Source organism: Cricetulus griseus, chromosome 2, assembly GCF_003668045.3.
Source record: "Cricetulus griseus strain 17A/GY chromosome 2, alternate assembly CriGri-PICRH-1.0, whole genome shotgun sequence".
Classification (NCBI taxonomy): Eukaryota; Metazoa; Chordata; class Mammalia; order Rodentia; family Cricetidae; genus Cricetulus; species Cricetulus griseus.
This window is the reverse complement of record NC_048595.1, coordinates 15,690,358-15,712,548: the sequence shown is the minus strand read 5'-3', so window position 1 is coordinate 15,712,548 and position 22,191 is coordinate 15,690,358. Positions and strand designations below refer to the sequence as shown.

Sequence of the window (22,191 nt, the reverse complement as noted above, 5' to 3'; positions counted from 1 at the left end):
AGATACTTGGGGTCTTTTTATTTCCCTCAGATATTGGTCACCTCCACACACTTTTTTTTATTTTTTAAGATTTATTTATTATGTACACAGTGTTTTGGCATGTAGATGGTTGTGAGCCACCATGTGGCTGCTGGGAATTGAACTCAGGACCTCTGGAAGAGCAGCCAGTGCTTTTAACCTCTGAGCCATCTCTCCATCTCCATACCCCATTCTTATACCCAGTCTAAATCTGATAAACAACACAAAGTGAGGGAGGTGTTTTGAATATAATTGGCATATGGTATGATTTCGGGATATGAGGTAATACTAGCACTGGGGATTAAAAAACGACAGCTAATATTTAAGGTCTCTCTACCTCTGAGCAGTGTGCCTCACTAAAAGTAATGTATGTATTACTGTTTTGTTTTTCATTTATTTACTGATGGTGCTGGGCATTCAGCCCAGGGCTTCACTCATATTAGGCAACTAGTATACCATTGAACTACACCCGAGCCCATGCCATCTTCATATCTTGTAGTATGCCACAACCATTTTACCTGTTCTGTGTCTTACGGTTTCCTCTTATATATATTGTTTGGATGTATAATTAACTTTTCTATATCTCTTTTCTTCCAAAAAGCTCAAAATGCTTCACATATCTTATCTTTTACACTCAGCAACATCTCTGTGAGGTAGGTAGAAGGCAGGTATTATTACCTTCATTTTGCAAATTAAAGATCTGAAGCATAGAGAGTTTAAGTGACTTGCTCACGTTGAGTTTCTCAAGGCAGAACCTGGATTAGACTTTGGTCTCAACTGGCAGTTGCCATTTCCCCCTGCAGCTGCTTCGTCCTGCCATTTGCTGTCCAGTTTCAGCATAGAAGTGGATCTGACACTTTTTGTTTTTTTGTCAAAAAACATTGAAATGTTTTACACTAAAATTAAGTGGGAGTTAGCTTTCTGGATGTGTGGCTCTGGGGAGTGTGAAACTGGTCAAAGCGAACTTTGCATTAAAGTATCTGCCCCTCAAATCTCGCCAGAAATAGCACACGGTACAAATATATGAATTCAACCTCTGTGTGTTTTCTCCTATGTTTTATGCTGGGACTCACTGGAGATCTTTGTAAGTAATCAAAGCTGTCCCTTTATTTTTAATTTTGCCTTTTGTGGAAATCTGGGACTCCCTTTCCCCAAATTAAAATTCATTTTGAAATGTCTGGTGTTCTTTTTGAAATTGAAAATTAATAATTCTGTTCTAGTATTCTCCATCCTAGAACTGACATAAATAACAATGAAACGAATAGATGATAACACACATTTTGGGAGACTCAAACTTTTTCTTAACACCAGCCTCATCTTGGAATCAGGAAAGTTGATGTTGACATGAGCTTTTGGAGTGTGGTTGTAGCTGACAAGGTTAATTTGTAACTCAGATCTTCATCCTAGCGTCTCATTTTAATCTCCAGCTATATATCACATCCTTGTGCAGAGTACAGGATGAGGTGATGAGTTTCCATCAGCACACAGGTGTCCTCAGGGAAGCTCTGCTGTGCTCACAAGCAAGGCACTTCTCTCTGTGGATGCCTCTTGTAGAATGTGGCTAATAATACCCGCCGATTCCTAGGACTCTGTGCACGTGTTTCCATGCACAGTGTGAGCTCACATGAGTGCTAGTTAACTGGGGTTTGTAGTCACACATTAGACACCTCCCAGTGATTCTTCTGATCCTGCTGTCTTTGGACAACTTTTGCACTGTTTTGAGGACATTGACTTGTATCACTTAGTCCAAAAGCTGTAAAAATACATAGATTCTTCCCATTCCTTTTTTCTCAGAGCCCTATGAATTTGTCTCTCTTGAATGGCTGCAAAAGTGGTTGGATGAATCAACACCCACGAAACCCATTGATAATCATGCTTGCCTATGTTCCCATGCCAAGCTTCATCCAGATAAAATACCAATTATGAAGAGAATTTCGGAATACGCAGCTGACATTTTCTACAGCCGATATGGAGGAGGTCCCAGACTAACTGGTAAGTCAGTGCATCGTCTGAGCTTACACAAGACTGGATGACAACATGAAGTGAACTGCTAGACTGAGTATTCCTATGGAGTTGCCTAGTAGAGCTGAAGTGAAGCTAGGATGATAGAGTTCAGACAAAATAGATTCCCTCGAAAGAATATCATCGACAGTAGTTTGCCAGCTCATACAATAATCTTAAAAGCCTTGAGCCTTTGTTAGGTTCATTCCGGTCTTTGTGTAAGTTTGGGAGATTGTTTATTACTTTCTGAATCTGCCTAGTTCTTCCTTGAATGCACAGCCACAAATAGCCAATCTGTTCATAGTTCTGGCAACTTGAGCAATTTTTTTTAAAAAATTATTTATTTATTTAGTATGTCTATGTCTGGTTGTTAGCATATATGTCTGTACTACTTGGCCCAGATTTCCTTCTTTTTTTGTTTTCCTAAGTAGACCTGTCTGGTCTCAAATGCAGAGAGTCTGCCTCCCTAGTACTGGGATTAAAGGCATGAGCCACCACTGCCAAGCAAATGAGTAACCCAGGCTGGCTTTTGCCTCATTCAGCAACTACAACTAGTTTTTTTTTTTTTAAAAAGAACAACTGGCAACAGGGGTCCCTTTCTAAATCTCCAACGAGGCTAAGGGAATTGCCTGACCTTCAGTTCCCCTTTCTTGAAGTTAAGTACTATTTTTGGTGATACATAGCATTTAATTACATGGTCTAGGCCTTTCACACAGGATCTTTCATTCTAAAGTATTGGTCATTCAGATTTAATGAATTTTGCAATGGGGAGCTCTATTTAAAAATCTTTTCTTTGGATGGATTTGAGGGTTGGGTTTCGTACAGGTTTTCTCTGTATCCCTGGCTGTCCTGGAATCCAGTTTGTAGACTAGGCTAACCTTGGACTCCAAGATCCACTTTCATCTATCTTCTGAGTGCTGGAATTAAAGGTGTGCTCACACCTCTTCCTGGCTAAATCTCCTTTTTATGAGTGTTTTGGCTTCATGTATGTCTGTATACCGTGTGTGTCCCTGGTGCGAAGGAGGGCAGATAAAGGCATCAAATTCCCTGGGACTGGCGTTATGGATGTAAACCACTATGCAGGTGTTGGGATTTGAATCTGGGTCCTCTGCAGGAACAAGTGCTCTTAACTACTGAGCCATCTATCCAGCTCCTGCAAGCTTTCAAAATATGACGTTTCAGGACCTGTGCCATGGTTCAGCAGGTGAAAGCCCGTTTACCTGATTCCTGGGACCCTTGTGATGGAAGAAAACCGACTCCATGTGGTCCTCAGATGTTTACTGTGGCACATGCATGTCACCATACATTATATACCTACAGTGGTAATAAATGAAATTTAAACAGAAAAGAATAGCTTTGCATGTGATTTCTAGAGCAGCTGTGTTCTTGTGTCAGGTCCTCTGCTCTCATCTCTTCAGTATTCTGTGTTTGTAAGGTCATGTCCACATGAAGACTATTACATGTATAGTTTTCAGATATGTTGACTCTCCCTCCTCCAGTGAGGTTCATTTGATTAGCTTAACATGTATCTCAGCCTTGAGATAAATTGTGCTTTTTGCTATTGTTGACTACAGTTGGTAAATACTCTGTCTTTGCTATGTAGAAAACTTTATGTATGGGTTTCTAGATCAACAAAATCAGGATATATAAAAACTATACTGTAAAAATTTGTGGTTTTTCCAGGCGGTAGTGGTGCATGCCTTTGATCCCAGATCTTGGGAGGCAGAGGCAGGTGAATCTCTGTGAGTTTGAAGCCAGCCTGATCTACAGAGTTAGTTCCAGGACAGACCACGTCAGTTTCACAGAGAAATCCTGTCTTGCAAAAAAAAAGAAAAAAGAAAAAGAACAAAGAAAGAAAAATTTGTGGTTTTAGCCAGGTGGTGGTGGCACATACCTTTAACCCCAGTACTCAGGAGGCAGAGGCAGGTCAGCTTGTCTACAAAATGAGTTTCAGGCTAGCCAGGGCTGTTATACAGAGAAACTGTGTCTCAGGGGGATAAGAATTGTGGTTTAGATTTTAAATTCTTGTTTATTTTGTTCAGTACTGGAAACAATTTCATAGGAAGTCTGTGTGAGAATGGAGTTTATGTCTTGTGTCTTTCTTGCCTTCAGTGAAAGCCCTTTGTAAGGACTGCGTTGTAGAACGCTGTCGTGTACTTCGGCTGAAGAACCAATTGAACGAAGATTACAAAACCGTCAACAATTTGCTGAAAGCAGCAATGAAGGGGTACGTTACACAGCATGTTATTTATGAGCGCCTACAACCCTGCCAGGCGGTACTCGGGCAGCTGCTTACTCATTCTTAGGAAAGAGTTGGCTCTGAGAAGGTGGAAGATGGATAGCAGAGTTCTCAAGTAAAACTTGTTTGATGCTCCGAGAGTGTGGCTCCTTCACGCCTGTCTTCCTGGGACTCTAGAGAGGCTGAGTGAGGCAGGAGGATTTCATGGGGCTATGTGAGTCTGTAGGCATCCTTTTTTTTTTTTTTTAAATAACTTTAAAAACATTTAATTATATTTTATTGATGTTTTGCCTATAAGTATGTCTGTGAGGGTGTTGGATCCTGAAGTTAGACGGTTGTGAGCTGCCAAGTGGGTGCTGGGTATTGAACTCAATTTCTCTGGAAGTTCTCTTAACCACTGAGGCATCTCTCCAGCCCCAAGTCTTTTTTTTTTTTTTTTTAATATTCGTATGTGTATATGTGTCTATTTATGTTTGTGGGCAAGTGCATGTGTCCTGATTCACTTGTAGACATGAAAGAAGACAACTTTCATGTGGTGGTTCTTTCCTTCCACCATGTGTGTCTGAGGGGTTGCACTCAGGTCCCTGCCATGCTTGGCAGCAAGTGCCTTTATTACTGAGCCCAGGACTCTTTTGACAAAGGAAATAGTTTTTTGTTTTGTTTTGTTTTTAATGTGGCTGGGGAGATGGTCTTGTGGAGAGTGGCCTTGCCTTGCTAACTTGAAGATGCATTCAGATCCTTAATACCCACACACAGAGTTATGGTAATCCCAAGAGGCAGAGCTGGGGGATTCCTGGGACAAGCTGGAACCAATGCACTCCAGGTAAAGAGACCCTTCCTTAGTAAATAAAGAGGAAGACCCCTGACTTTGTACCCCCGAACACACATGTGCACATGTACTACAGTGCACCCCTATACATTCCAAAATACCACATACACATTTCTTTTTTCCTTTTTTCTTTTCTTTTTGTTTTTGTTTTTGGAGACAGCCTGGCTGTCTGTGGCTTTGGAGGCTGTCCTGGAACTAGCTCTGTAGACCAGAGCTGATCTTGAACTCACAGAGATCTGCCTGCCTCTCACACATTTCTTAGTTTAATTTTTTAAAATTTATTTTCTGTGTGTAGGTGTTGTGCCTGCTTTTACATCTGTGTATGCCTATTATCCAATGAGGCTACAAGAGGGCATTGAATCCCTGGGGTCTAGAGGACAGACAGTTGTGAGAGGTACCATGTGGATGTTGGAATGGAGCACAGGTTCTATGAAAATACAGCCTCCCAAGTGCTAGGATTAAAGGCATGTGCCACCATCCCCCCAGCTAAATTAGGATTGTTTTAAATAATTTATTTTTTTGTGTATTGGTGTTTTACCTGCATGTGTCTGTGTGAGGGTGTCAGATCTTGGAGTTACAGCCAGTTATAACCTGTCATGTAGGTGCTGGGAATTGAACCAGGGTTGACTTGAAGAACAGCCAGTGCTATTAACCACTGAGCCATCTCTCCAGCCCCCAAATTAGCATTTTTTAGAAAATAAATTTTTGCGGTGCTTACTCTGTAAAAATAAATTGAGCCAGATGTAGCCTTCGCTCTGTTTATTAGAGAGGAAGGAAAGTGGTCTGGGCTTGACTGTGTGAGCTCGTACTCAGGGTTAGAGTACAGATAGCTTGTCTGGAGAACCATCCCACAGGCCTGGGAAGGTAGTCTCCTTCAGCAAGTGTGAAGGATAAGAAGGGGAACTCAATAGGTTGTCCTTAAGAAAGAAATGCACATGTTGTTGGAATATGTCAAACCCCACTCCACAGCACATCTCTAACTCAACCAAGAGTCATTAAGTGATGGCACTTGCTGTGCCCTGTCATTTGTTCCTGTTAGTATCCTCCCAGCAGACCTAGGCCTGGTCTCCCTTTGGGCCCATTCTACAAGGCCTAATCTGTGGCCTGAGTATAGTGTGTGACATCAGTAAGGGTGTTTTTGTGCCAACTTAACTTAAAGATACAGCTGTGTGTGCTGAGAGTGATCAGGTGCAAGAAGGTTGGATATGATCGGAATGAATTTTAATTTGATGTGTGAGAAGGAGAGCAAGGTTTAGTATGGAAACAAAGCAGTAGACGCCTGCAGTTCAGGAGCGAGGTGGGAAAATGGCCCAGGTCAGGAATTGGATTAAAAACAGTTGTGTGCACAGTAGTTGATTGGAGTGTTTGTAATCATTTTAGCTGTGGGCTTCAGGGCATGACAGAAAAGAAGGGGACACTAGGAATCACCTGCTGGCTTTAACATTCTCTCTTTTCCATAGCGATGATGGATTTTGGGTGGGAAAGTCTTCCTTGCGCAGCTGGCGCCAGCTGGCGCTTGAACAACTAGATGAGCAAGATGGTGAGGCGGAGCAAAGCAACGGGAAGATAAACGGGACCCCCTTCAATAAAGGTGATGGATGGGGCTTCAGTGCATGCTTCAGACTTAGACCCTTTGTAGTAGGTGTGGGTAGGGGGCTTTGCTCTCTCTGTCACAGGGTTCCTCCTACCACTACTTCAGCAGCTGCTGCTTTTGCTCTACAGATTTGTGTGCCTAGCCTTTTTTGAACAAGGGGATTCATTTATGCTTTCAGAGTTGGAGTTTCTGTCTCCATGGCAAAGCCGTGCTGTGGTCCCCTACCCCCATGCCCCCACTAATTTGGGGTACCTGATGAGCCTAAGGCAGCTGCACTGTGCTCAGCTTGCTCATGTTCTCTGTGGGAAACGTGAGGCCCCGCCCTTCAATCTGCATTTTCATTAAAATTGCCTCAATAAACATTTATGCCCATGTATATGTTAAGACATTTCTTAAGTCTCAAGGTTTCAGAAACAGCTAAGGGCAAATAATAGATATTCAAGCTTTTGAAATTCTACTCACAGACTCAGCATAACCCTGGGGCATCTGCTTTACAGCAATGGGCTCTGGGCTCTAGTGCTGTTAAATTAGTCATGTGCAGAATTCATGTCCGTTCTCCAGCCTCATCAGGGGCTCCAGAAAGAACCGCAGGCTGTGGAGCTCAGAGCTTGACACAGTTTGGCTTTAGGATAGCAGCCATTGACCCATGTGACCCCTTTGCACACTGTCCCCGGGAGGGCAGGGTTTGGACAGCTTATTGCTTGTTCACTATTTTTAAGCCCTGCTTTCAGACAGGAAATTATGTTATCATAAACCTACCATAAACAGACACCAAAGGAAATTAGGCATTAAGAATGACTTAGGTCTAAAGTAGAGACAAAGTTAGTGAGCATTCTTACATTTTCTGCTGTGTGATGTCCAGTTTACCTACAATGCGATTCCTGCCTTCACCTTCCAAATACTGGAACCGTAGATGTCTGCCTCCACACTTGGCAGTAAATGTTCTTTATGTAGACTGAATATGTTAAAACTGTATGCTTTCTTAACCTAAACAACACTGAAGAGCTCGTATCTCAGTGTCCGGAACTACATATACTGACAGTGTAGACAGTAACACAGACTTGCATCCCACATGTATTTCATGTAAGGTTTCTGTTCAACCCCTAAGGCCAGGGAGATGAAAATAACACGTGACTGGCAGGTGACACTTGACTTAAATTTTCAGATTGAGTAAAGCACATTTATTTTATTGGCTAAAATGTTTTTTGTTTGGTTTTGTTTTTCCAGACAGGTTTTCTCTGTGTAACTCTGGCTGACCTGGAACTCACTCTGTAGATAAGGATACCTGCCTCTGGCTCGAGTTACTTTTTTTTTTTCTTCTATAAGACAACTTCCTTTCCTTTTACAATAAAAAAAAAATTAGCTGTGTGGTGGTGGCTCACACCTTTCATCTCAGCACTTGGGAGGCAGAGGCAGGCGGGTTTCTATGAGTTTGAGGCCATCCTGGTCTACAGAGTTAATTCCGGCACAGCCACTTTCCACATAGGCCAAGCAGGCCCTGATCTTCCCACCTTCATTTTTCCCAGTGCTGGGATCCACAGTGTAGCCCACCACACCAGGTTTATTGCTGCATAACTCTTCAGTTTGCTAACTGTCGTTGAGTTTTTTCCCCTTTCCTTTTAAGGGAAAAGAAATAATAGCCCTTTTCTTCGTGGCTGTGCAAGTCTCATGATTTTTTCAGAATTATTTCAAGTTTTGTTTGCTTAAAGTTCTGCTTCTTTGAACTTTTAACAACAGTCAGAGCTGTAATTCTCTCTTTCTTTTGATTAGATGAATCAAAAGAAGAAAAAAAAGAAGAGGAGGATGAATTAAATTTTAATGAAGACATCCTGTGTCCTCATGGTAAGCTAGAAGCTTATGTCTGATGTCTATTTGGCATCAGCTCCCATCGTGATTTGTCCTACCCTGTCCCTAAATAAAAGTCTGTTTGGGTTTCATTATGTAGTCCAGGTTGGGTATCAACACGGAATTCTTCTGCCTCTACCCCCCAAGTGCTGGGGTTATAGGTATGTGTCAGCACACTTTCTTGAAAATCTTTATATCAAATAGTTTCTAGAATGCCATGTTTTTTAATTAGGTGTTCAGTTTGTCAGTACTTTTGCATTGTTGTGATCCCAGTTCATTGGCAACGCTTGTGCTCTTGGAGGGGCTCCCAAGGCTGCTGGCCCTGCTCTTTCTTTTATTCCCTGACCTGGAAAATGCAGACCTGTTTTCATTGTTGTGGGACTTTTCTGCAGCACTGTAGAACACTTGCCTAACCATCTCTGCTCTATTTGTGTCCTCCGCCCTCAGTGCTGAGGACTTGTTACGCGATGGTGGCGCACGCCTTTAGTCCCAGCTCTTGGGAGGCAGAGACGGATGGATCTCTGTGAGTTCAAGACCAGCTTGGTCTACAAGAGCTAGTTCCGGGACAGCCTCCAAAGCCACAGAGAAACCCTGTCTTGAGAAACAAAACAAACAAAAAGTTTGTTTTTAGCTTTGTAAACTTGATTATTATGCAGTAGGAAAAGCTTCTGTGTAAGTCAGAAGATAGCTTACATGATTTTCAAGGTGGAACTCAGGTTGGCAGGCTTGCATGGCTGGTGTCTTACCTGGTCAGCTGTCTTTCCTGTCCCTTTGGTTGTTTTTTGACTTCGGCTTGTATTGCATATATCCTGTGGGGGGCGGGGCACACTTGTCTATATATGGGTGCTCATGTAATGGACTCTTCTGCAGTTAAGAGCACTTACTGCTCTTGCAGAAGACACAGGTTTGGTTCCCAACACTTACATGATTAGTCACAACCATCTGGAGCTCCACTTCTAAGGTACCCAATGGCCTTTTCTGTTTTCTGTGGGTACCATATACATATGTGGTACACAGATACACATGCAGGCAAAAACATATACATATTTTACAGAAAACTTTTATGTATTTCCAATATCCTATGCATATTTGATTTGTTCTGATTTGTTCATCATAGGATTTTAACTTAGAAAAGATTTCTAACTGTCATGTGATTCATTGGTGTGATGCTGTATCTGTTTTATCTTGCTTATATTTTTTGTTTTCAGTGATTTTATTTTATGTTCATTGGTGTTTTGCCCAAATGAATATCTGTGTGAGAGTGTCAGGTCCCTTGGAACTGGAATTACAGACAACTGTAAGCTGCTCTCTGGGTGCCGGGGATTGAACCAAGGTCAGTCCTTGGCAGAGCAGTCAGTGCTCTTGACTGTTGAACCACCTCTCCAGTTTCATCTTGTATTCTTTGTGATAACCTTCGGGCTATCAGTGTTTTGGGGGACAGTAATTGGAGACAATTCCTCCCATTTGCACCCCACCCCCCCCAACTGTTTTTAAAAAAAAAAAAAAAGCTGTAAAAGCCAGTATTAAGTTCATGGTGTAACACATCAAAGAATTTTTTGGGGCTAGAGATGGACTTTATATGAGTTTTATGTGTGTGTGCCCTTCGCATGCTGGTGCTCGTGTAGGCCAGAAGATGGCATTGTACACATCCCCTGTAATTAAAGACTGTTGTGAACCACCCTGTGGTGCTGGGAACAGCAACTGTCCCTAACTGCTGGGCCACCTCTCCAGCCCCTGGCCTTCAATCTTTAAAAGATTTCTTAGATATTGTAATGTGGGTGCGAGTTCTCATGTGCTATGTAGTATGCGTGAAGCCTAGAATCCCTTTGAGGAAGTAGATCTCCTGCCTTTACCTGGGTTCCGGGGATTGAATTCAAGTGTCAGTGTAGCACAGTGAATTCCTTACCCTCTGACCATTTCATTGGCCTAGTAAGTGTTCACACTGTGACCTGGTTCCTTTGGTGATGAGTTTATTAAAGCAAAATACAGTTGTTTTGGGGGTGGCACATAGGGCCTCATATATGGTAGGCAACACTTGGAGCTGCCACCCTGCCCAGCATGTGAACTTGCCATCCTCCTGCCTCAGTCTTCACAAGCAGTAGGATTGAAGTCCATCCCTGCTTTACTCATTCTTGTCTGTGCTTGGAAGATATCTTTTTTCCTGTTTGTCCCTGTGGAATAGTCCTCTGGACCTTTCTTCTGTCTTGCTGTTCAGACAGTCCTGCTACTTGGCAGAGGCTGATCTTTGTCCTTTGACCTCCCTAGGCTCCAGCTGCTATAGCATATTTTGCTCTTACAGACAGACACTCACCACCACACCTGACTTAAGATAGCCTTTCCTTGAGATTATCAAAATGATCCAGAGGAGTAGAGGGGTGGAATTTGTATGGGGCATCGCAAAAGTTACTCAGGTGCTGTGGTGGCTCTGGTCAAATATGGCTTCATTGCTTGGTAACGAATCTGTAGGTACCTGGCCAGTGGGCATGAAAACAACTTCTGTGTGGGTCTCTGAGTGATGGGACCCATGTCAGTCAGCCCGGTTCACTTAGTTTTACTTTGGAATATCTGACAAAATAGAAAATAACCAGAAGTCAGGGCAGTGTCCCTGACCCAAGCTGATTGCATGTGATTGAACAGTAAGAGGCTCAGTGAAGTTACTGTGGTTTTCATCATAGCCCTCCTGGCATGTCAGAATGTGTCAGAATGGCCCTGACCAGTATTCTTGCCTTGTCTTTTGGGGTCTTTGAACATCAGGAGGATTTTTCTGAAGTACTAGCAGACTGCGTGTGCCTCACACCTGACATCCTAGGAGTTGGGGAAAAGGGGCCATCCTGATTACAAAGGTACATCTTGCTCCGAGGGTGCCAAGACAGACTGCAGAGATGGCTGAAGTGCTTAAATGCATAGATTGCTCTTCCAGGGGATCCGATCCCTTCTTCTGACTTCATTGGCATCAGGCATCCATATCGTGCACAGACATACATGCAGGCAAAGCAGCCAATAAAATTTGAAAGAAAAAGCCTAAACCAATTGCAAATAGGGAGCACATTTGGAGGTTGAGTGGTAAGGACTTGTATTAGTCAGGACATTGCTTAACTTTGAGCACAGCCTTGAACATGCTGCTTCACTGCCAGATGCTTTTAGAAGCCACGCAAAGTCTTTTAAGGGAATTAGAAGCTTTGCCTGTGGTGGAGACAAAATGCTCTTAACCCCTGGGGTTGGGGGTGGTGTTAGGGGTGGGGCTCAGATCCTAAGGTGGGTGGAAACCTGAAGTACAATGAAATGAAACATTTAGCGTGAGTGGTAGCCTGTGTGTTCTCATGCTAGCACTGCAGCTGAAGCCAGTGCTGAAACTCAGAAATGAACCAGAGGTTACTGAACCAAAGGAAAAGCAGAGCACTATAGTATAGGCTCTCCAGGGTAGGGCATAGGTGTTAGGGACAAGTGATGTGGCTCCGAGTATAAGGGCTTTTGTTTGAGTCTGACTCCCAATACCCACGTGGTACAATTTGTCCTCTGAACTGCACTCACCTGCCATGGCACGTATACACCCACACAGGTACACAGACAATGTATATATACTTTAGAAATATTTAAGAAATAGATGTTAGCTTCTTTTATCCTTTAAGTAATTTTTTTCTCTTTTAATTTAGGGGGGTTAAGCATATCAGAAAATGAAAGGAGGCTTGTTTCTCAAGAAGCTTGGAACAAACTGCGGCAGTATTTCCCAAAGGCCCCTGAGTTCCCAAGTTACAAAGAGTGCTGTTCCCAGTGCAAGGTACAGGGCTCCTGACCTCTGTGGGAATGGCATGTCCCTCCCTGGGGACAGATGGGTAGTAGTGTAAGATAGCTTACAGCTTCCATCTTTTTCAGATACTGGAACGAGAAGGGGAAGAAAATGAAGCCTTACATAAAATGATCGCAAATGAACAAAAGACTTCACTTCCAAATTTGTTCCAGGACAAAAATAGACCGTGTCTCAGTAACTGGCCAGAGGTACCATGATTACCACAGAGAAGAAAAAAGGTCCCACAGCTTTAAAGGCCTCAGCCAAATGTCTTTCCCATCACCCCGCCCACTTCCCACTCACATCCTTTCCTAATTGTGAGATGTGCTAGCTCTCCGTTTCCATTTAACGCCCAGCACAGCTTGAATGGGGAAACCCCATTGTACTAGCAAGGGCTTGTGTTGAAAACAGTGTGGCAGCTCACACTTACGACCCCAGTGTTGTGGGAGCTTGAATGAGGGAAACCCCATTGTACTAGCAAGGGCTTTGTTGAAAACAGTGTGGCAGCTCACAATTTGGACCCCAGTGGTGTGGGAGCTTAAGGACAACCTGAGCTTACATAGTGAGATCCAGGACAACATGTGAAAGAGAGAATCACCTTGAAGATTTAAAGGGAGGAGAGGGGAACAGAGAAGGAACTAACATTCTGTTTGTGCTCTTTGTTTCTAGGATACGGACTGTCTCTATATTGTGTCACACTTCTTTTTAGACGAATGGCGCAAATTTGTTAGGTAGAAAAGAAAAATTTCTTTACTTTTTGGGGATTGATTCTGATATTTTTAAAAAATCCATGGATTCCCTTAATGGTGTGTTTTTGATCATTTTCCTGACACACACAGACGATCTTTTCTACCAAATTAAACCCAATTACTCAATTAAATTCCAAACATATGTTTAATTAATAAAATCATCTTACATGTATCTCTAGGTTAAAATTATTCTTTAAGAGAAATGTTGTGAAGGGGGAAAAAAAGAAATGTCGTGGGGCCAGGTGTGTTGGTGTATGTTTTTAATCCCAGTACCCAGGCAGAGGCAAGCAGATCTCTTGAGTTTGAGGGCAGGCTGCTCTATATAGTGAGTTCCAAGACAGCCAGAGCTACACAACGAGGCCCTGTCTGAAAAACAAAATGTCGTGGACATATCGAGATACATAGCTCAGTTGTTAGAAACACATATGGCATGAGCCTTTTGGATCTCCAGAACTTGTGCAAATGGAGGTCCACCTGCAATTGAGTTCTCAAAAGGCAGAGCCTGCTGTTCCCAGGACCAGTTTGCTAGTTGACTAGCCCATGTAGGTGAGCTCTGGCTTCAAGTTAGAGGATAGGGGAAAGTGATAAAGATTCCTGATACCAACCTTGGGTTTATACATGCTTGCACGAGTACACACATGCTTATACACACATGAGCATGCATACATATTACCCTCATCCACCTATGCACACATGAAAAAAAAGTTTGGTTTTTTTTTTCCAAATTTTTAAAATTTATCCAGGTATGGTTGTACATAAGTCCCAGCACTTGGGAGACAGGGCAGGCAAATCTCTATGATTTTGAGGCCAGTCTGGTTTTGTCTACAAGAGAGTTCCAGGCTAGCCCAAATTACATAATGAGACCCTGTCTCAAAAAAAAAAAAAAAAAAAAAAACACCACTGGGCTATGGTGGAGCATACTTTAATCCCAACACTTGGGAGGTAGAGGCAGGAGGGTCACTGTGAGTTCAAGGCCAGCTTGGCCTACAGAGAGAGTTCCAGGATGGGCTCTAAAGCTACACAGAGAAACCCTGTCTCAAAAACCAAAGCAAAACCGAAAATAAATAATAAAAATATAGATCTCTCTTCATGCAGTAGTGTTTTGCATTTACCCCATCTTGTTTAAATAGAAAGCCTACAAGGTCTACTCCTGTGTCGTCAATTGGAAACGCTGCTCTTCTGTGTCCACATGGAGGACTCATGTTTACATTCCCTTCCCTCACCAAAGAAGACTCTAAACTGTGAGTTTCTTCTTCGTGTGGCTGTCTGTGAACAACTGTGGTTAGGTGGTTCTTGTCTGGCATTAAAGTCTTTTGGGAATGCCCTGAATTACTTCACTGTATTCATTCTGAATATGACCTATGACTGGACATTGGTGTTCGAGATGAATTGACTGCTTTTTCAAGCAGGATATGCAGCCACCCAGGGAAATTTGTTCTTCGTGTCCTTTATTCTCCCATTGTCAACCGGTTGTGTAGACAGTTTCCTTTGTTGGTGTCCAGCAGTGTGTCTCTAGGTCAGCTTCACTAACAATCACATAGTCAGGGTAGCCATGATTGTATTAGGTTCGTGCAAAAGGAATTGCAGTTTAAGCCTGAATTTTAGATCATAATTATGCTCAAAATCTTTATTAATCAGTTTAGGAACCATTACAAGCAACATTTTTGCCAACACGAAATTAAGTCTATTCCATTAGTTTAAAACTCTGTGCTTCAGGATTTAACTTACTCTTACAAAGAAAACATTTTCTGCCTCCTGCTGGTAGTGAAAGTGCTTTCTCTGTGCAGAAGTCAAGATGTTGAAGGAGTGGTAGTCAGTTGAAGTTGGTGGATGAGACACAGCTTCCCAGCCCTGTTCATTCAGCTTTTGAAGTTATGTGTGTTGGGTATTATAGAGAGCTAGGCCCTTTCTGTTCACTGACCTGGTGCAGTTCATCAGTTTGCTGAATGTGGTTCTTAGGGGTAAGGGTTTTGTGGGCATTCTGAAGTTGCATTGCATCAGACCAGCAGTAGACAACAGGTGCAGGTTTGGCTTTGGATTTTCTCATGTCAGTCATTGAACTGGTTGTTAACCAATTGTCCTGTACAGCTCACACTTTGTTGCACATCACAGTTGGATTGAGAAAAGATAGTACAGTAGTTCAAAGTCCTTACACACACACACACACCTCATAAGGCACCCAATTACCACCAGAATAGCAGAATAGCAGAATAGCAGTCCACACTTGAGTTCATTGGCTACTTCTGACTGCTCAAGGGCCAACCGCAGTGGTTGATCCTAGTGGATCATTATTGTCAGCTATCAATGGCCAACTACTATTCTTATCATCTTCAGGGCTCTCATCTCCTTTGCAGAACCTTCTGAATTTCTACTGCACTGTACATTCTTAGCAGCTCTTTGAACAAATGCTGTGTTGGTTGCAAATTGTCTCTGCTGCCTTACGACCTTTAAAAAGAAAATTGCTTGAATTTAATTTTGACTAACAACATTTCCATGATATAAAATAAACAAAGTTGATAGCAATAAATCAGTAGCAAAATACAAAGTGAGAAATGTACATTCAAATCATGTATGAAATTACCACATTTATTAAAAATGTTTCCTCATATCAAATGGCCATGTCAGCAATGCAAAAACCACAATTGCTTTTGCACACACCTAATAGTTGTCTTTTTCTACAGCTGTCAACCTTTAGAGAGAAGAGAAGGAGGCTGGCCCACTGCAGCACATAATAAGTAAATATAAGAATTTAAAAAAAAATACCCTGGGATGAAGCTTGACTATAGTTTATTTATATTTGAATGTTTTTCAGGTCACTTAAAGGAACTCAGTATATATATAATTTCCTTTTAGACTTCTCACTCCTTCCATTATTGTGTTGCCAATGTGACCATTAGACATTGTCTTAGAGCTAGGGATGTGGCTGAGTCACTAGAGTGTTTGTGTAGCATATGTTAGGACCCGAGATGGTACCCAGCACTACATCATCCAGATGTGATGATGGTGCATGAACTGTAATCCCAGCAGTCAGTCAGTCAGTCAGACAACTCAAGTACAATTGAGGGCCCCTAAGTACTTAGCTTTCATTTAATTCCCATTTTTCTCTCTCTTCTATCTTGCAGTAGCCACTGTCTAAATTTGAGTCATCTGTCTCAGAAAGTCCTTTTAAAAGATGCTTATCATAGGCAGGGCAATCACAAGGTCTGGGCCAACCTCAGCCACACATTGAGACCTTGGCTTAAAGTCCAAAGTAGTATTAATGTGTACATAGTTGAATGTGTTGCACATTTAATTATATATTTAATGCATTCTCTATAAATGGCCTTTTATGTACAAATCCTTGTGTGGCTAACTCACTTTACTCAGCTTGTGAGTGCTGATTTAGTAGAGCTGTCCGTACAGTTTCATTGTTGCTCCAGTTTCATATGTCATGAGTCAGACCCTTCCTGTTTGTTTGCAGTAAATTGTTGGTGGCATTGATTTGTTGTAGGATATTTGTTCTGTTGCTCTCCACGTGTCTTAAGGCATGTTGTTTCTTGTTTTTTGTTTTTCTTTTTCTTTCTTTTTTTTTTTTGCACAGTATAGCTCTCATATGGCCCAGCGAGTGGCAGATGATTCAAAAGCTCTTTGTCGTGGATAAAGTAATCAAAATCACGAGAATTGCAGTCGGAGATGCGGGCCCTTCTGAAGTACAGTATATTTCTGAGCCTAGTAAGTTTTCCTATCTCTTTTCCTTTTATTATAAGTTGACAGTTTAAGGGGAAGGGAAGGGTTTGTCAGTAAAGGCTATGGAGTAGCTCAGACGCTTCTGGCAGACCTGTGAGCTGCCGTTGTTAGTTCCAGGCAGTACACAGATTCCCTCATCATTTACATGCTGCCTGACACATCAATTACTGAGTTGGCTGTGTAGTAACTGATGTCAGGTTTTTTGCAGCAATTCTTAAGTTTTTCTGATCTGCTCTGTTCTAGAACTCTGTCCAGATTGCAGAGAAGGCCTGCTGTGCCAGCAGCAGCGGGACCTACGAGAGTATACCCAAGCCACCATCTATGTCCACAAAGTTGTGGACAACAAAAAGGTACCAGTTCTTCTTGTGGCCATGACTACAGAATGTAGGCCATCAAATCTGCCTACTTAGTGTTGAACTTGAACAGTTGGAAAAAAGTAGAATTCCCAGTGTTGTCTGACTTCTGGTTTAAAAAATTGCCCTGCCTGTTGGGTTTAGCTATGATGGCATCATAGCAGGACAGGGAAAGGCAGCCTCAGCCTCAGCCTCAGCCTCAGCATAGATCTGAATGGCCAGTGAAATTAGAATTTGTGAGCATTCTTTCTGTATTAGTATTGACTTTGAGAATAGAGCATGAACATCCATCAGTTGAATTACAGGGTTTGGACAATTTTAAAGGCAGTTAGTTACTCGATGCATTGTATTAGAATGCTACTTTCCACATTAATGCATTACAGATATAGAGTTCTACTTCATAGATTAAAACAAAGGCCTTTATTTCCAAACATGTTGAGAAAAGGAACATGATATAAGCACCCCCACTTTCCCCCAGGATTTTCTTAACCCTGTTGACTTTCAGCCCATTTACATAGTAGAAGGAACAACCATTGTTTGAGTTTATTAGCTGTGCCCACAGTGTTATGCAGAAGAACATATTTTTTGTTTCTCAGTTCCTATATCAGGCGAGTCATAACCTGTAACTCTAGTTGCAGGGGATTTGATGTTTCTGGCATATGAGGCGCCTGAGCTACATGCAGATAAACATACATAGAAGAGATACCCAATTAGAAATAAAACTAGGCTGGGTGTGGTGGTGCATGCCTTTAATCTAGCAGAGTTCAAGACCAGCCTGGTCTGCATAGTTCCTGGACAGCTAGAGATACAATAGTGAGAGCTCTACATCAAAATGATAATAAAATATAGGTAAATAAATGAGTAACACTCAGAGGTAGGAAGGCCACAGGGTTAGACTATAAGAAGTTAAAAGCAAAGAAGGTGGTTGCCCACCCCCTACGGCATGCTCACCTAGGGCCTGACTCATTTCTCTCTGCTCCTGGTGCATTCAGGTGATGAAGGACTCAGCTCCAGAGTTGAATGTGAGTAGTTCTGAGACAGAAGAGGACAAGGAGGAAACTAAGCCAGATGGAGAGAAAGACCCTGACTTTAATCAAGTATGCACTGAAGCTCCTCCCATCCTTATCCTTCTTTTTACTCTGGGTACCTGGCATCTCTTCCCTGGCTGGAATATTGTTCTGGGTCTCTTTATACTTGTCCTGTATTTTTGTTTTCTTTAGTTTTTGTAGCATTGCACCATCTGTCCTAATTTCTAATCTGTCTGTCGGTCTCGGTCTCTCTCTCTCTCTCTCTCTCTCTCTCTCTCTCTCTCTCTCTCTCTCTCTCTCTCTCTCTCTCTCTCACACACACACACACACACACTATGTGCTGCATACATATCCATTTCTTTTAAGAAAGAAAACCTAGGTGTGGTGGCAGTGCTCACCTTTAAAGCACTCAGGCAGGTGTCTGAGGCCAGCCTAGTCTACTTAGAGAATCTGAGAATAGCCTGGTCTACATAGTGGAACCCTGCCTCAAAACAAGCAAAGAAAGAAAAAGTGCTGAATGTGACAGTTTGTGACTAAGACCATTGAGGAGGTTGAGGCAAGATTGCCCACCTGTGAGTTTAAGGCCATGGTGGGCCATAGTGAGGCTGTTTGGCTGGAATACCAGGCTGGAGAGATGGCTCAGAGGTTAAGGTCTTAAGTTAAAATTCCCAGCAACCCCATGGTGGCTCACAACCATCTGTAATGAGATGTGGTGCCCTCTTCTGGCATCCAGCCGTACATGTAAGCAGAACACTATACATAATATACATGCAGAGCACTCATACATAAAATAGAAATAAATTTTAAAAAGTAAAGTCTTGGTTGCCTCAAGAGAAATGTTGTTTGTACATACCCATCTGGTGTGGAAGGATATGTCAGTATTTTTTATCCATGCCTTGTTTGTATCTTAATAATAACCAAAATCAAATAGAATAACAAAAACCCATGAAGGAACAAAAACCCTTTGACAATGGGCAGGCAGATCTCAGTTTCCTTTGTTAAGCTTGGTAGCCTGTTTCCTTGGTACATTCTGTGGTAATGCTGGATGTCAGTTTGAGAGTTTTCTATCTGAGGTGCCCTACTGCCCTATTGAGATCTGTGTTGGTGTCTGCTGTTTCCTGAGGTGATGTTGTGTCTGTTCTCCTTTTTGAGACACAGGTTTGCTGGCCCTGCATGTGCCACATAACCCAGGTTGGCCTTGATCCCATAGTTTTCTTATTTGGCCTCCAAAGTGCTGGGATTGCTGGTGTGGCCACTCTGCCTGGCTGTAACGTGGACCTAGGAGTTTGCAGATGTGATTCAGTCAGTCTCTGTTTCCAGCTATGCTTTTCAGCCCAAGAGTTCTTTAGCCAACTCTACATTTTCATGTGATTCTGACTTTGAAAAGCTGGCTGTTTCTCTGAACATCCAGTTTTATTCACTGTGGTCATGACCACAGCAATGTTTTCAGGTGGATGTGGAATTCCTGTCCTTAGTTGTGGATGGCAACAGATTTTGCATGTACAAATAAGATGCAGAATGTTGGAGAGCATTGCTTTTTATGCCATAATTGTTTTGTACACGTTATAATTTTCCTCCATCTCCCTTGTCCATGTTTGGATATTGTAATACTCTAGAATGTTTTAAATACTTTTGGTTCAGGGCAGAGCAGGGGAGGGATCTCAATTCTAACCGCCAGTTAGAGCATTGTAACTAGTCCCTGGAGATACCTAGTGTCTTCAGAATGTCACCCCTCCCCCCACTTCTTTGTCTCAGAATGTGTTGGCTGGTTACACTTTGGTAAATCCACACCATAAACCGAGGCATTAGTGCCCCTAAATGGAGTTGAGCAAATCCCCTTCCCCCTTTGCTTCTCTCTAAGCCAGATCAACCCAGTTTTTTCTGAGTTATCTAAAATTCCGGTTAATGATACACTCAGTGGATATCACTTAGGTAATTGGAAAGCCTTTTAAGACCAGTGGCTGGAGGAGGAGTAAACAACCAGTGTACTGGTTTTAGTGGGTTGAGATGAGTTAAAGAAAAATCATTCCAGGAAAAGCCTTTAGATCGTTGTAAAATCAATTTGAAAAGGTCTTCGTTGCTGGGTGGAGCATGAAGTGAGGCTGGGTTTGTACTTTAGGTATCTTCTGTCTGTAGGTACCCTCCTCTATCACAGTTGAGTGAAGAATTCACCTGGATGCTGTTTTCAGGACTGCTAAATTGGGCTAACTTTTTCTTGTGAATCTTAGGATCACATTCGTGGGCGTGGAAACTCTGGCTAGAGTTGGCAGAGCCTTGCCAGTGGCCAGCACCCTGAGACCAGGTTCTTGCTGAGTCTGTGCCCTGGTAGCTGCTTTATGAATTGCAAAACACATAATATGAATGGGACACATGTATCCACAGTGACCCTGGCATCCCCTTTCACCGAAATTGGCACTCAGTGACAGCTTGGAAGCCAAAGGAGAACTGCAGTTATCCAGATATAATTAAACCAGGGAAAAGGCATTTTGAAAAATCCCACTGTCATTCTCTGGCCTGCTTAACAGGCAACCTTGACCTCTTGTTAACCCACAGAGAGAACTTGGTAAATAGAGAACCAGCCCACATTAAGCCCAGCTCTGGGAAGACAGGCTCACCCACTGACTGGAGTCCATAGCAAGTTCAAAGCAAACCTACACAAAGAGACACTTTCAAAACAGATCAAAAAATGTTCTAGAACATTTGGCCCCTTGATGTTCTCTTTTCTGAAAACTGGTACAGCCCGTGTCATATGCCCATATATAGATAGGCCCATGCTTTTGTGAATGTTTAGGTCAGCTGCAGTGATCATGATGTGTAAGTACTTGGTTCTCTGTATGCCAGAGGTAAACACAGCTTTCCATGCCACGGCTTTAGTATGCTTGAGAGAAGCTAGCAGGCCCGATTCCCTGTGCCCAGTAACTCCCTCTCAACCCCAAATTGATAAACCTGGTATAATGTGTGTGTGACTGTCTGGTTTCCATCTAGACCACCTTCACCTTGTTTCTTAGCTGTTTATTTGTAAGTTGGGCCTAAGCATTCATTTATATTTAACAGTTTTCATACAGTTTTATTGTTGAAGCTATTGGCCTCACCACCACCGATATGACAAAAGCACAGTGCCTTGTTTTTAGTAAAAGTTTGTGTAACCTTTCACTTTACAGTTGGTATTTACTTCCATATCCTTCTCAAAAGGAGAAGGGCTCAGAGATGTGGCTCGGTTGGACGTGTGCTTGCCTAGCTAGCTAGCATCTCCTGCATCATTAACTTGATAGGATGGCACAGTGCTTTAATCTCATCACCATGGAGTTGGAGACAGGGGAGTTAGGTTAATTCAGGGTCATGGCCATCCAGGGAGGTAGGAGGAGATGGATACTAGGCGCCCCACCCCCAAGGAAGCCATGAGAGAGAGGGAGTTGGAGACTAGCCTCTAATAATATCACACACACACACACACACACACACACACCAGAGAAAATATATAAAACAACTTAGAATTTATTTGTAGACCTTTGTCACCTTAAATTTTCAACTTATTATCTCCTTTTATTTTATTTTGAGTAACTTTTTGTTTTGGATTTTGTTTTGGTTTTTTGAGACATAACTGTGTATCCCTAGCTGTCCTGGAACTACCTCTGTAGAGCAGGCTGCCCTCAAACTCATAGAGATCTTCCTGCCTCTGCCTCCCAAGTGCTGCGCCTAGGGGTGTGCCACCACCGCCTGGCTTATGTAACTTTTTGACACGTTTGTTTATTTTGTGTGTATATGTGTGTGGATACAGGGAGGTCAGAAGACAATTTGCAGGAGTTGCTTCTCACCTTACACTGCAAACTGCCTTGATCATTGTGGCCACCACCTCTTAACTGGAACAAAAAATAGCCAGTGTTTCTGTATGCAAGTAGTTGTGTGCACATACTTGTGCCTTGAAGTGGGAGGCACCAAGAGAGCTGGTTTCAATACTCCATTCCTGTCAGGCTTGGCAGTGATGGCTGTCTCCGCAGCCCTGGGCCTTGTTGTCTATCCTT

The 22,191-nt window shown here is 42.5% G+C and overlaps 1 protein-coding gene across 7 annotated transcripts in view; it reads left to right on the top strand.

Moving 5' to 3' along the window:
* The window catches only part of Usp48 (ubiquitin specific peptidase 48), a 69,813-nt gene that overhangs the window by 32,024 nt on the left and 15,598 nt on the right, over positions 1–22,191 (top strand). For 4 of the 7 annotated variants that reach the window (XM_027399767.2, XM_027399763.2, XM_027399762.2 and 1 more), the window contains 12 exons: positions 1,813–2,010; positions 4,132–4,246; positions 6,548–6,678; positions 8,452–8,523; positions 12,180–12,304; positions 12,400–12,522; positions 12,983–13,044; positions 14,193–14,303; positions 15,744–15,797; positions 16,643–16,773; positions 17,032–17,138; positions 18,134–18,238. In XM_027399767.2, the coding sequence (XP_027255568.1) occupies positions 1,813–2,010; positions 4,132–4,246; positions 6,548–6,678; positions 8,452–8,523; positions 12,180–12,304; positions 12,400–12,522; positions 12,983–13,044; positions 14,193–14,303; positions 15,744–15,797; positions 16,643–16,773; positions 17,032–17,138; positions 18,134–18,238 (1,334 nt within the window). The remainder of the gene's footprint in view (positions 1–1,812; positions 2,011–4,131; positions 4,247–6,547; positions 6,679–8,451; positions 8,524–12,179; positions 12,305–12,399; positions 12,523–12,982; positions 13,045–14,192; positions 14,304–15,743; positions 15,798–16,642; positions 16,774–17,031; positions 17,139–18,133; positions 18,239–22,191) is intronic. The other 3 variants (XM_027399765.2, XM_027399764.2, XM_027399766.2) reach the window with 2 other exon arrangements.